General features: G+C 64.9%; 1 protein-coding gene across 2 annotated transcripts; it reads right to left on the reverse strand.

Annotated features, from left to right (window-relative positions):
* Nucleotides 1-506: 506 nt before the first annotated feature.
* On the reverse strand, nt 507-11561 carry ERFE (erythroferrone). Of its 2 annotated transcripts, XM_055401870.2 has the most exons (8): nt 11211-11561; nt 8736-8861; nt 7065-7167; nt 5353-5591; nt 5176-5284; nt 4988-5078; nt 4177-4255; nt 507-3012 (listed from the first exon to the last, which is right to left on the reverse strand). In XM_055401870.2, exons 1-8 carry the CDS (start codon nt 11379-11381, stop codon nt 2914-2916), a joined length of 1017 nt encoding a protein of 338 aa, XP_055257845.1. In that variant the 5' UTR covers nt 11382-11561; the 3' UTR covers nt 507-2913. The 2 variants fall into 2 exon arrangements, with proteins under 2 accessions (XP_055257845.1, XP_055257843.1); XM_055401868.2 differs by lacking the exon at nt 507-3012 and having other exon boundaries at nt 3029-4255.
* Between the last annotated feature and the right edge of the window lie 901 nt (nt 11562-12462).

The following is a 12462-nucleotide window of genomic DNA, read 5'->3' on the forward strand; positions in this document are numbered from 1 at the left end:
TTTTCCTTGTTAAAAATGTGGCAGGCCTCTGGGATTGGCCAGTAGTCGTGGCCATGACTGCTCACTGCACAGTGCTTTGTAGTTTAGGGCACCTTCCCTGAGCTGCCGCCCTCCGATGACTGGTTGGAGAAGTGGCATTTCACAGGGGGTAGTATGAGGCGGTGGAGAAGGAAATGGCAACCCACTCCAGTGTTCTTGCCTGGAGAATCCCAAGGACGGCGGAGCCTGGTGGGCTGCCGTGTATGGGGTCACACAGAGTCGGACACAACTGAAGCAACTTAGCAGCAGCAGCAGTATGAGGTGGTGACTGGAGTAGACAGGCCAGCGCCGGAACCCAGGCTCAGCCAGGAGGCCAGGCTGATAGCTGAGGCTGTCACCCTGCAGAGCAGTGCCCCACCGGGCCCTCCGAAACACCCGAGTCCCGTTCATTTCCCACCCTGTGATGACAGGCGCCGTCTGGCTGCCCAGGTGTGGAACCCACGCCTCTCCAGGTCTGGGCAGTCCCGCTGTAGCCCCGTGTGGCCTGAGGCCCAGTCTCCTGGCTTGGGGGCACACACACTGGGCTCTGGGCTGGGCTGAAGTTGGGCTTCACAACAACACTTCTGTCCAAGGCATTAAAAAAGTGTGATGAGCCTCCCCAGGAAAACAAACTCGAAAATTCTTTTCATGCCCTTCACAGAGAAAGCAGGGCACTGGTATTGCTGGTAAAACTCCGTAGTAAAACAGCTTTCAGGTCTTTATGTATAAATGCTTGCTTTGGGATGATGTAAGATTCTGAAGATGGGCTTTTGAAGCTGTTCTGTCACATTTGCGGGCCGCGCCCAGCCTGCACACAGGCCTTATCACCTCGTCAACTTCTTTAGAAGGACTGGCCTCCCTGCTGCAAGTACCTCGGGAATGTTTCCAGCATACCTCTTCCCAGCGCGGAGAGCCGGACTCCCTCTCTGTGGAGGGGTGGGATGAGACAGTATGCCATTGCGGGAGGAAAGAGCCTCGGCATCTCAGAACTGGGAAACCGCGCAAGTTATTCAAAGGTTTTCTTACGGCCAACAAGGCACCAGTCTGTGAGCACGTGTCCCTGATTCCCAGAGAGCCGCTTCATGGAGCTGGGAGAGGCTTGGCATGGGGCTTTCCTGGCCAAACCCACGCTCCCCCCTGACCCTAGAAGGAGGTTCCCTCCACCTCCCCTCCTGGAGATCGCCCCTCATCCTCGGGAGCCTGGCCTAAAGGACTCCGATTCTGTATTTTTAAGGTCAGCCCTTTGCTTCTGTAACTTTGTATAACCACATAAAAGAATACTCAAACAGGCAGTTTTTATACATAAATATATTTCACCTGACAACATTATACAATAAATACTTCAATTAATTGCTGTATAACACACTTATATTGAGAAACAGGACCGTGGGTCTCCCCAGGGTGAAAGCTTTTCTAAAGTATCTGTACCCACTGGGTAAAGAGAAATGCAGGAGAGGGTGTAGCCGTACCACCCCTTATCTAAAAGCGGGGGTGGGTGGGCAGGACGCCAGCCGGCTGGCGCTTCCTGGTAGGGTGGGGGCGAGTCCTACTGAGAACTGTGCCCAGCCCGCCGAAGGGCACAGAGTGCACGGCTCCTGGGGTTCCCGTTAGACTCAGACTGTGGGGTGGAAGCTGAGTGCTCCTGGGGACCAGTCACTTGCTCACCCCAGGCCAGCCAGGTCAAGGAGCAGGGTGACTGCAGTCGTCGCCTCTGCCTCTCCCAGGCCTGGGGGCACCCTTGCCAGACCAGCTGGGCCCCCAGGAGCTCCTGTGGTACCAGTGTTCCTGTGGCCTGTTTTCCATGCAGGAACGGGGTGGGGGTAACTTCTTCAGCAGGCCAAGGGGGCCCTGCATCAAGAAATGGCAGGAACTCTCAGACACCCTTGTCTCTCCACGGGAACAGCCTCTATCCCCCCCCACCACCCCCGAATCCCATCACCGCTACAGCAGGCCAGAGCACTTTTTCCCCAGCCTGCCCACAACGCCCATATGAACTTGGGGCTACGGTGCCACCCGAGTGGGGAAGACGCTCTGAAGAGCTCAGAGCTGGATAGACCCAGCGGGGCTGGGTCGTGGTGACTGGGCACCCAGAGCTGTCGGCCTGCGGGGGCCACAGCTTCACCATCCAGAGGAGGGCGCAGGGCCTGGCCACCCTCAATCTGCAGGGATGTTCCAGCTGTCTCGTGTGGCAGGTGGGCCCAAGCAGCGACCCAGAGCCTCAAGGGGACAGGCAAGATGACCTCATCCAGGAGAGGGTTTGCAAAGGAGGAGACGGTGGGAAGGCCGGGTGAGCCCGCGGGTGGACTTGCACACATGAGTGAGAACAGCTCTGAACTCACTGTCCCCGTCAGCCCCTATCCTGGTGCCCAAGGCTGCTGTGCCCAGAGGCTGCAAAGACAGGCTTGGGCCCTGTGGTTCCTGCAGGCCAAGCAGTGCCCTGAGGTCCATGGCAGCCAAAGGAATGGCTGGGAGAGGGGCAGGTGGGCACCGGGCAGGCCGGGCAGCCTCTCCCCTCCTTGTTGGCACGCCCAGCGGGCAGCCCATGGGAGCCCTAGGAAAGAAGGAAAAGGTGCGGCTGGACCTCAGCCACGGAGCTCAGGCCACCTAGGCAAGCCGCCCAGGGGACCAGGAGGGGCCCAGGTCTGCAGGCGGGGGGCGGACAAAAACGCGTGAGCCCTGGGCACGCTGAAACCCCTCCCTGGAAAAGACGGCTCCCCAAGATCAACCGGGTGTCCCTGACCGCCAGCATGCGTTTCGCCTCCGCGGGCTGCCCGTAGTGGCGTCTCTGGCTTCAGCTGCGGTGGCCAGGTTGGGCAGCCCGGCGGGCTCACTCCTGCCCGCGGCCTCTGCCACTCCGACAGTGCCCCCGGGGTTGTTCACACTCCGGTGTGGCGCTCAGACGCCGAGGAGGACGGCGCTGAAGAGGGAGCCGCTGCGCACCGTGAGGGCGGAGCCGCTGGCGTTGTCCAGGAAGACGGAGGCGTACTGCCCGGCCTGCGGGGAGGCTCCGCGGTCAACCCCGACACTGCGGCCAGCAGGCACGCCGACTGCTCGCCCCGCCCCGCCAGCCCAGACGCCTCCCCCTCAAACCCAGCACTTCCGACCGCTGTTCTCGCGCTTTCTTCCCGGCTCAGCCTCCTGCGCTGGCCGGCTCCCTTAGCTCATGCGTGTGGGGGCGAAACTCCACTCCGGGCCAGAGTCAAGCTTTTTTTTGCAAAACTCAGGCGAGAGGGCGCCCCTTCCACCACGGGCCTGGCCACTGACCCCTCTGGTAGAGCCATCGTGAGGCCAGTAGTGGGGCCTGGCTACTCCAGATGTGGTCCAGGCACTACAGGGTCACGTCCTCAGATGTGAAGCGGGAGCTCCCAGAAATGCAGAAGGCGGGCATTCCATCTCAGGACCCCAGGCCCACCATGCCGCCTGAGGTCATCATGCAGGGTCCAGACCTTTCAGCAAACACAGCCACAGCGCCTGCAGCCACAGCCTGGCCTCCAACCCTGGCGTTGCTGGGTGAGCCTGAGTGAGCTACTTAACCCTTCTGTTCCATAGTTTCCTGACCCACTTCAAATCACTGTGGGTTAATGAGTAATTTATGTGAAGCGCTCAGAACAGGCCTGGCCTACTTAGGGCCGTTTGCATGTAAGCTGTATTCAACACATCTGCAACTAGACTTTTGTTTCCAGGAAACCCTTTTCATCCATTTCTCAACCACCTGCCCCAAATCCCCACAGTCTAGAAAGAGACTGTTGCCAGGGTTTTGTGTGGAAATAACTGCGTCTGCTTCCCGCAGTCTCAGTGGGCCAGGGGGTTGTGATGTCCTCCCTGGGAAAGCTGACATCTATCGCTGTCCTCCCCTGCCCAGCTGAGTTCTCTCTGAAGGGTCGGTTCAGGCCAGCCCTCGACATGGGATGCTTGGGAAGTCAGAAAACAGACCGAGGAGCAGAGCAGAGCACAGGTGTCTGGAGGGCAGGCCAGATGTGGGGAAAGGAGACCCAATAACACACAGCTTGGCTCCGCTGGGACCCACATGAGTGCTCCGTGCTGCCCTGACCTCGTCAGGGCTTGGAGGCGGGGGGCACTGCGCCCACAGCTCCCAAGCTGACCAGCACCCCTCCCTGCTGCTGGTGGTCCCCCCACGGTGGAGCCTGCCCCACACACCTGCAGGTAAAGAACGCCATTGACCGAGATGGTAAAGAGCTCGCTGCTGCTCTCCAGTCCCACGACGGCCTCCAGGGAGCTGTGGCCAAAGGAGACAGAGGGGGTGCCTGAGACCCCGGCAACGTAATCCCAATCACCCAGCACCCGGCCAGGTGCCACGGAAATGGTAGTGGTATTGGTACCAGAACTGAACAGTGGAGGTGGTATCTGAACTGGGCCCCATCAGCAGTGAGGACAGGACTGAATTGCACAGGACTGAGGGTGTGCCGCCAGGGCCGCGAGGCTGGGCTCTGATGGGACGGGAGACGTGGTGGGGGTTGGGGGCGGGCCGCTGGGAGTCTGGGTTCAGGCCAAGGCGTGCCCAGCTTTCCAAACCAGAGTGAGATGTGAACTTCACTCGTGCACGCCTTCTGCCACTACTGTGGCACACCTGCTCTCCTCCTGGGCGGTCTGGGCGCTGGTGTACAGAAGGTGCAGCCCAGCGCTTCTGAACTGACATCAACTGGAGGATGGATGGGGCCGGAGAGTGCCTGGGGAGAGGTCCCGCGCAGACCCGGCAGGGAGAGGCCTCCGAGGACCAGACGCTGGCATCTCGGTCGCGGGGTGCTATAGACAGCCCCTTTTGGTGCAGGTGGGATCGGGGGCGGTGGGGAGACCGGGGCGGTGGGGAGACCGGGGCGGTGGGGAGACCGTGGCGGGGGGTGCGGGCTGCGGAGGGTCGGTTTGGGGCACCGGGCGGGCGCCAGGAGGCTGGAGGAACCTTGCCAGCAGGCGGGGAAAGCCCCGAGGGAAGAGGCGGGCGCCCACTCACGCATGGTGCTGGCACCGGGACTCCAGGCAGATGAGCAGACGCAGGCGGTCCCGGGGGCGCGGCGGCCCCCGCCTCGGCGGCTCGGCCAGCGCTGCAGGGGAGGCGCGGGGGCAGTGATCACCGGGCGGCGGGGCCCGAGCGCGGCGGGGCGACCCCCACCCCGCCCCCAGCCCCGGGCCGGGCCTCACCCACGTGCAGCGTGGCGGCGAGCGCGTAGAAGCCGGCGACGGGCGCCGTGTACTGGCCGCTGGTCAGGTTCAGGCCCGGGCCGCGGCGGAAGGCGCCCTCGGCGTCGGGCTGCGGGCGCAAAGACGGTCACCGCGGGTCCCCCGCGCCGCGCCCGCCCCGGCCCGGCCCGGACTCACCACGTAGTAGAGGCCAAGCTCGTGCAGCGCGCGCCGCTCCACCGACGCGTCCCGGCGCAGGCGGCAGCGGAAGGCGGCCTCGACGCGCGGCGCCCGCGGGCCCGGGGCCAGGGGCGCGGCCAGCAGCGCCAGCACGCCCCCCGCCGCCTCCTCGTCGTCCTGCGGGCGCGCAGCCGGCACCGTGGCGGGAACGCGCGGGCCGGGCTCCGGCTCCGCGCACTCGCGCGAGCGTACGGCGCCTGGCACAGAGCGGGCGGTGGTCGTGCCGGGACCCCCACCCCGCCACGGCCCGCCCTGCCGCGTCCCGCCCGGACACCTGCCCCAAACCCGGGCGCCGCTGAGAGCGCGGGCACTGTTACCGATGACCCCCGGAACCGCAAGCCGGGCGCCCGCGCTCGGGAATCCACGGGAGACCCGCTCTGGCCTGCAGGGTCTTCGGAACCGGCTTCCCGATCACGCGGCTGCTCCTGTTTCCTTTCACGCTTTGGCTACCGGGAAGCTCAGGGCTGGTGCACCCAGGACCCCTATTCTCCTGCCTCACCTGTTTAATCCTACCGCTTCTCACCCCGGGGCTGCTGCTGCTTTTTCTCTGTTTACATTTTTATTGAATCAGGAAGTGCAGCAGAATAAGCCGGACCCGTCATTTGAGGAAAGCAGCTGAGTGCAAAGAAATTATTATTGCAGAGAATGTGGAGATTCTTCAGCCGCTGAAGCTGGTCTATTTAAATGAAGTGTAGTTGTTAGTCGCTCAGTCGTGTCCGACTCTTGGCGACCCCGTGGACTGTAGCCCACCAGGCTCCTCTGTCCATGGGATTCTCCAGGCGAGAATACTGGAGTGGGTTGCCAGGCCCTCCTCCAGGGAATCTTCATGACCCAGGTATCGAACCTGAGTCTCCTGCATCGCAGACAGATTCTTCACCATCTGAGCCACCAAGGAAGCCCCAGTATATTAAATAGAAGTGGGAAAACACTCAAGAGCTCTTCACAGTGAAAGGAACTCTAGTCGGTACCCAGAGCCCTTGCCTGGCAGCTGGCCACAGTGCAGGGATACTGCCCTGGGTGCTAGAGCCCCCTCAGCTCTGCTCTCGCCCTCTGCGGCCTCCAGCCCCAGCCTGTTCCTCCTTGTGCTCCCGGGACTGTCCTCCCTGCCCCGTGAGGGCAGCCTCCTGGGGCCCGCCCATTGGGCTCTGCAGCCAGCAGCAGAGATGTGTCAGGGGAAGAGGCGGGGCGCAGGTGAGGGAAGAAAGAGGCCTGAGATCTCCCTGCTGTCCCTGCAGGGTTCAGTGGAGCACTCTGCAAGCTTAAGGAGCTCTGACTTCTCCCTAACCGTCCCCACCTGGGGAACGTGGGCTTGGATCTTTCGGCTTTTGCAAGCTCAGCGGCCTCCCAGGTGGGGCATGGAGGCTGGTCCCCAGGCACCTACTGAACACAGAGGCCAAGTCCATCCTCCTCTGTGAAGCCACCTCCTCACCCACTCCTCCCCCACCTCCACCAGGCCCCAACCCACACACAGCCCTGACCCGGGCCAGCACCAGAGCCGTGGCCTCCCGGATACAGGTCAACAAGACCAAGGTCCAACCCATCTCGGCTCCCCTGCCCTGCTCTCCCTTGTGGGGTGTGTCTCCCCACCCCACCCCCGCTCTCCCCAGTGGGGTATGTAACCCCACTCCCTCTCCAGCGGGGTGTGTATCTGTGCGGTACCCACCCCCTACCTTTCAGCAGCAGCTGGAACTCCTTCAGTAGGACCTCAGGTGGGGTGATGGGGCCTGGGGGGCCCTGGGGGCCGGGAGGCCCCGGTGGTCCTGGCAGACCAAGCTGAAAGAGAAGGCTGACAGTAAGGACTTCTGAACAGGCGGGGAGGGGTGGGGAGGGGCGGTGGATGGGTGGCATGGGCACCCTCTCGATGAGCTCCTGCCAGCAAGGCTAGTAATGGGGGAACGGGGAGACTCCTGCTTTGACCCCTGAGGGGGAGGTCAGCCTGCAGTTCCCCTGAGGAGGCAGTAAAAGCTGCGGGCATAGGGCTGGGGTTGGCGGGCTGCTGGGAGCCAGGCTGGGAAGAAGGAGGCCGCAGCCCAGGGGGGCGGGGGGCATTCCAGGCAGCCTGTAAGTCTCAGGTCTGTCACCGCCCCAGTCGGCAAGTCCCCATGTGCCTGGCCACCCCCCGGGGGGTGCTCCTTGAGCACCTGCTCCCTCGCGTGCTCCCTCACGTGCTCCCCCTCACCTGCTCCTTGAGGACCCCTCACTGGACTGGGCTGGGACCCTGCTGGAAGGAGCCAGGAGAGCCCCCAGCTCAGCTTGGGGGTGACGGGTCAGGTCCCGGTGGCAGCCCAGCTGGCGGGTTGCCCCAGGCTCAGAGCCCAGAATGCTATTGCTGGGGCGGCCCTGGGGAGCAGGGAGGCTGGGGCTCAGCACAGCAGCACAGCGCTGCCATGGAGCACCCCACCACAGGGGATGCAGCCCTCACTGGGGCCCAAGGCAGGGGTCAGTCATCAGAAGCAGGGGCCAGGCCCCGCCCAGGCTGAAGGAGGGTGGGCACCAGCGGCTGCCCAGGCCCCTGGTGGCCCCCGGACTGTGTCACTTCAGCCCACACAGGTCCCTCCTGCTCGGTCCCTGACTGCCCTGCAGCCCAGCCCAGGCCTCCCAGGATACAGAGAGGGAGGAGAAAGCGGGGAGCCAGGGAGGCTGCCTGGCATTCTAGGGGTGCAGGTAAATTGCCAGAACAGGCACCCCGAACTCAGGGTCACATGGGCCCCAACTTGACACTTCTGTGCTCTCTGGCCTGAGGCTGAGGGTCTGTGCTTGTTGGAAGTGCTCAAGGTGGGGCCGGGGGGCAGTGAGTGAGGATGTGGGGTGATGGTGGGGGCTGGGGGGTGGGGAAAGGCCTGCGGGTGGAGGTTCACACACACACACGCGCACGTACACACACGCACACGCACACACACATGCACACACATGCACACACACACGCATGCGCACGCACACATGTACACACACATGCACACATGCGCGCATGCCCACACACGCACACGTACACATGCACACACGCGCGCGCGCACGCACACATGTACACACACATGCACACGCGCGCGCATGCACGCACACGCACACATGCACACACACGCGCGCGCACGCACACATGTACACACACATGCACACGCGCGCGCATGCACACACACGCACACGCACACATGCACACACACACGCGCGCACGCACACATGTACACACACATGCACACACGCGCGCATGCACACACACGCACACGCACACATGCACACACACATGCGCACGCGCGCACGCACACACGCACACACACACATGCACACACACGCACACGTACACACACGCACACACACACGCACACTGGCTGCACTCCAGTGCTCACCTTCGGCTTCTTGGCCTTGCCCCTGCTCCCCCTCTTGCTGTTGACGCCCTTGTCACTTTGCCTGACAAACAGCATCCAGGCATCTCGGGGGTCGATGAGGCCGTGTGCTCGCTCCACAGGGGGCTCCTGGAACACAGCCACCAGCGGATTGTTTTGCCTCCCAGACAGGGCTGCAGGACTGGCCTCCTCCAGCCCCCTGGGCCCCCATCACTGTCAACAGTGCTGCCCACCAAGCCAGCACAGCCCCAGCCCCGGCCCCTTCCTCCCGGCCACGGAGGGCAACCCCTGGGGAACAGCCACTCCTCAGCCTGGACCCTACAGGAGAAGACCCTGGGCACGGGTGGAAGAAGGCAGGTGCCAAGCTTCAGGGCAGGTGGAAGCTGGCACTGCCGGGCCCCTCCCAGCCTCCCTCCAGGGGAGCTGCAGTGTGTGTCCCTCCCTGAGGATTGGGCCACCGGCCTCCCCGGGGGCTCAGGCAGGGCCGCCAATGGCCAGCAGGCACCCCAACCAACCCCTGGGGTCTGGAGTTCTCAGGAGGCCAATTTCCACCCTCAGGGCTGCGAGGCCTGCCTTCCCGGGCTGTTTCGAGCACCGTGGGTGGGGTGTCCGGCACTGAGATATGGTGACGCAAGGCCCCTCCCTGTCCTTACGGCTTCTGAGACACGTGCTCCAAGGTGGGACAGTGACGGGTCCAGAAATGTCCACCACCACCCCCAGCAGGCTGCATTCTGACCAGTCCTGACATGGTGGAGCTCCAGGAGGTAACTTCCAGGGATAGGCCTACAGCCCTGTGGGTGGCAGGTCCTGGACAGTCTGGGCTCTGGGCAAGGCTGCCAGCTGGGACTGGCTCAAGAGGGCTTGGATGAGGTCATGGGCACTGACTCGGGTGGCTGGTGGAAGGACCCTGGGATCTTGGAGCCGGCCAGGCTCACGGGTCTCGCGACCACTCTGCAGGGATCCAGGGCCTTCTCTCAGGAGCCAGTGTGCTGTGATGGGGATGGGGCTTCTGTGATGGAGGGACGTGGGTCACAGGGAGAGGCCTCAGAGTGCCTGGGGCGTCCCCACACCTCCCTGGATGCCAGGCCCTGCGAGTCCTCCTCCAGTGGTTCCTCTCCATGAGTACCAGGACCCGTGACCCCAGTTCACTGTCCCACACCGCCTTCAGGGGGAACACCCGGGAGGAGGACTCTGTCCAGGGTGGGCTGTGTGCTGGGCCAGCCCTCCCACTGGCCCAGGAACCTGTGGAGGGACTCAGACCCCAGTTTGGCTTGAAACAGGTGGAACCAAGTTGGTCTGGGGGTCTGGGAGACAGGCTGCGGCAGTGGGGGTGGGCATCGGGCCACTGCCCTGGCTGATGGAGGTCTCCAGCCTTCAGTGGCTCTCAAAAGGAGACCTGCCTCCGAGGCCAGAAGCCACCCCTTCACCCCCGGAAGCACCTGAAGGCCCTCTGTTTCCTGACCATCACAGCCTAGCCTCTGGAAACCGTGCCCCCCGCCACTGGCGCCCTGGGGGCTGAGGTGGACTGTAGGGGTAGGGTTTGCCTTCAGTCCATGGGAAATGGCAGGGGGCAACGGGAACAAGGGCTTTGGGGAAGCCCCTCCCGGGGAGTGATCAGAGCTGGCTGCCACTGTCACCTGTCTTCAGTGGGGGCGTCCCTGAGTGGGGGCATCGTGGTTCCCAAAGTGATGCTGAGAGCAGAGGTGCAGGCCTGAGCCTCTGGGCACCACCCACAGGCATCTTCAGAGAAAAGAAACTCCAAGCAACCTCCCCAGAGCCCTCCCCTCCCTGTCTGGAAGCCCCACCCACACTGAGGGCAGCTCTGAAGGCGCCAACCCCCTGGTCTCCCCCAACTGGACCACCCGCTTCTGCAGCCAGAAAGGAAGGAGCAGGGCAGAGCTAAGTGCCGGAGAGGAACCACACATCGGAGGCCGGCACCCCGTCCGGACACTTTCTCCCTCACTCTCCAGTTGGCAGGAAGGCAGTTGTTTATTTTCAGAGAAGGCACCAAGGAGATAGGGGCAGGCGTGGGGTGGGGAGGGGTGGGGGTCAGGGACTTGCTCACACTTTTACAGATACCCTCTTCCCAACTTCAGGAGGATGGAGTTATTTACACTTTGCAAGCTTCCCAACCTGAAAGTCCCCGGAGAACAGGCATTTCCCCCAGTCCAGTAGAACTGCTTTTCATAACAACCCCCAAAGCCAGGGTCAGGGCTGGCCCTTAAAGCGCCGGGATGGGCAGGCAGCGCCCAGACCTCCGACGCCAAGCCCGCAAGCTAAGCGTTTTCCCGTCCCCTGTAGCGAGAGGGGGACAACCGGGTCAGCCCCAGTCCCCGCGGGCTCGCGACGCCGCGCTCCCCGCCGCCGCGGAAGCGAGCGCGCTGCGCCCGCGGGGCGCCCGGGGACCCAGGGGCGCGCGCTGCGGGCCGGGCGGCTGAGGCCCGCGGTCTCCAGGGCCCGGGCCGGACGGCGTCTTACCGGCGGGCGGGCGGCCGGCCCCGCGGGCAGTTCGTTCCCGGGCGGTGGCTCCTCGCGGGCGCGGCTCCCCGAGGGCGCGCCGGGCTCCGGGGAGCCCAGGCCCACGGCGGCGGCCAGCAGGCTGGCGTAGGCGAGCAGCAGGGCCCGCGCTGGGCAGCGGGCGGGGGCCATGCGGGCGGCGGATCCCTCTGGCCTGCGATCGCAGCTTCTGGAGCCGGCCCCGGGCTCCGCGCCTTTTAACGCGCTTGAATCCCCCGCCTAGCCCCGGGCGCGCCTCCCCGCCCGGCGCCGCCTCCCGCTCCCGCGCGCTGCCGCCGTCGGGGGGGCGGTGCGGGGAGGGGGAGGGGGAGGAGGAGGGGCGGTGCGGGGAGGGGGATGGGGAGGGGCGGTGCGGGGAGGGGGAGGGGGAGGGGGAGGGGAGGGCCCGCCCCACGGGGGCTGCGGGGAGGCGCGAGTGGGGGCCGGGTGCGCGGGCAGCACGGGGCTGCGGGGAGGCAGGGGCGCGGGGAGCCGCGGCTGGCGGGGGCCGGAGCGCCCCCTCCTGGCGGGCGCCTTTCCTCTCCGCTCCGGGTCCCTCCTGCGCGCTGTCCAGCCTCTGCTTCGCGGGCACCCGGTCGCCCTTCTCCCGGGCACGGGGCAGCCTGTCTCCCCTCTCGGTCCCGCGCGCCTCCTGCGGGGACCCCGAGACGCCTCTGCCTGACCAAGCCCTGGTCTTACCAGATGGATCACATGTGAGCCCGAAGACTGTCAGAGCCCCTCTTTGGCGCCCCTTTCCCAGGCGGCGACCCCTCCCTGCTTCCTACGGCCGGGGCCCCCTTGAGCTCAGAGAAGCGCTGTTCCTCCCCGCCAGGCGCACCCGCGGGGGCCTCGGGGGCGCGGAGGAGATCTACCGCCTGGGAGCGGGCGCCCTGAAGCCCAGGCTGGGAGGACGGAGCCCTGCCTTGACCTCGCGGCAGATCCGAGGGCAGATCCGACGGGGGACCGGGGACCAGATACCCGCAGCGCCCTGACATCAGGGCAGCCCACTGGTGGACCCGAGTGGCCGGCCTGAGCTCTAGGCTCCTCCCTGAAGAGAGCCAGCCCCTCACCGCTCCCGCGGTTTGTTCTGTGATCCGCGTGTGGCCTCTCTCCCTGACCCCCAACTCTCCCCACAACTACCCCCACTCCCACTCCCCCCTCACCCCCCGGCCCGCCAGGCTGGCACTCCAGGCTCAGGCTCTCCTGTGCCTCCCTGAGGTGCCTGCACCTGGTG

Source organism: Moschus berezovskii, chromosome 4, assembly GCF_049115385.1.
Source record: "Moschus berezovskii isolate FMDL1 chromosome 4, NW_MosBer_1.0, whole genome shotgun sequence".
In the NCBI taxonomy this organism is placed as follows: Eukaryota; Metazoa; Chordata; class Mammalia; order Artiodactyla; family Moschidae; genus Moschus; species Moschus berezovskii.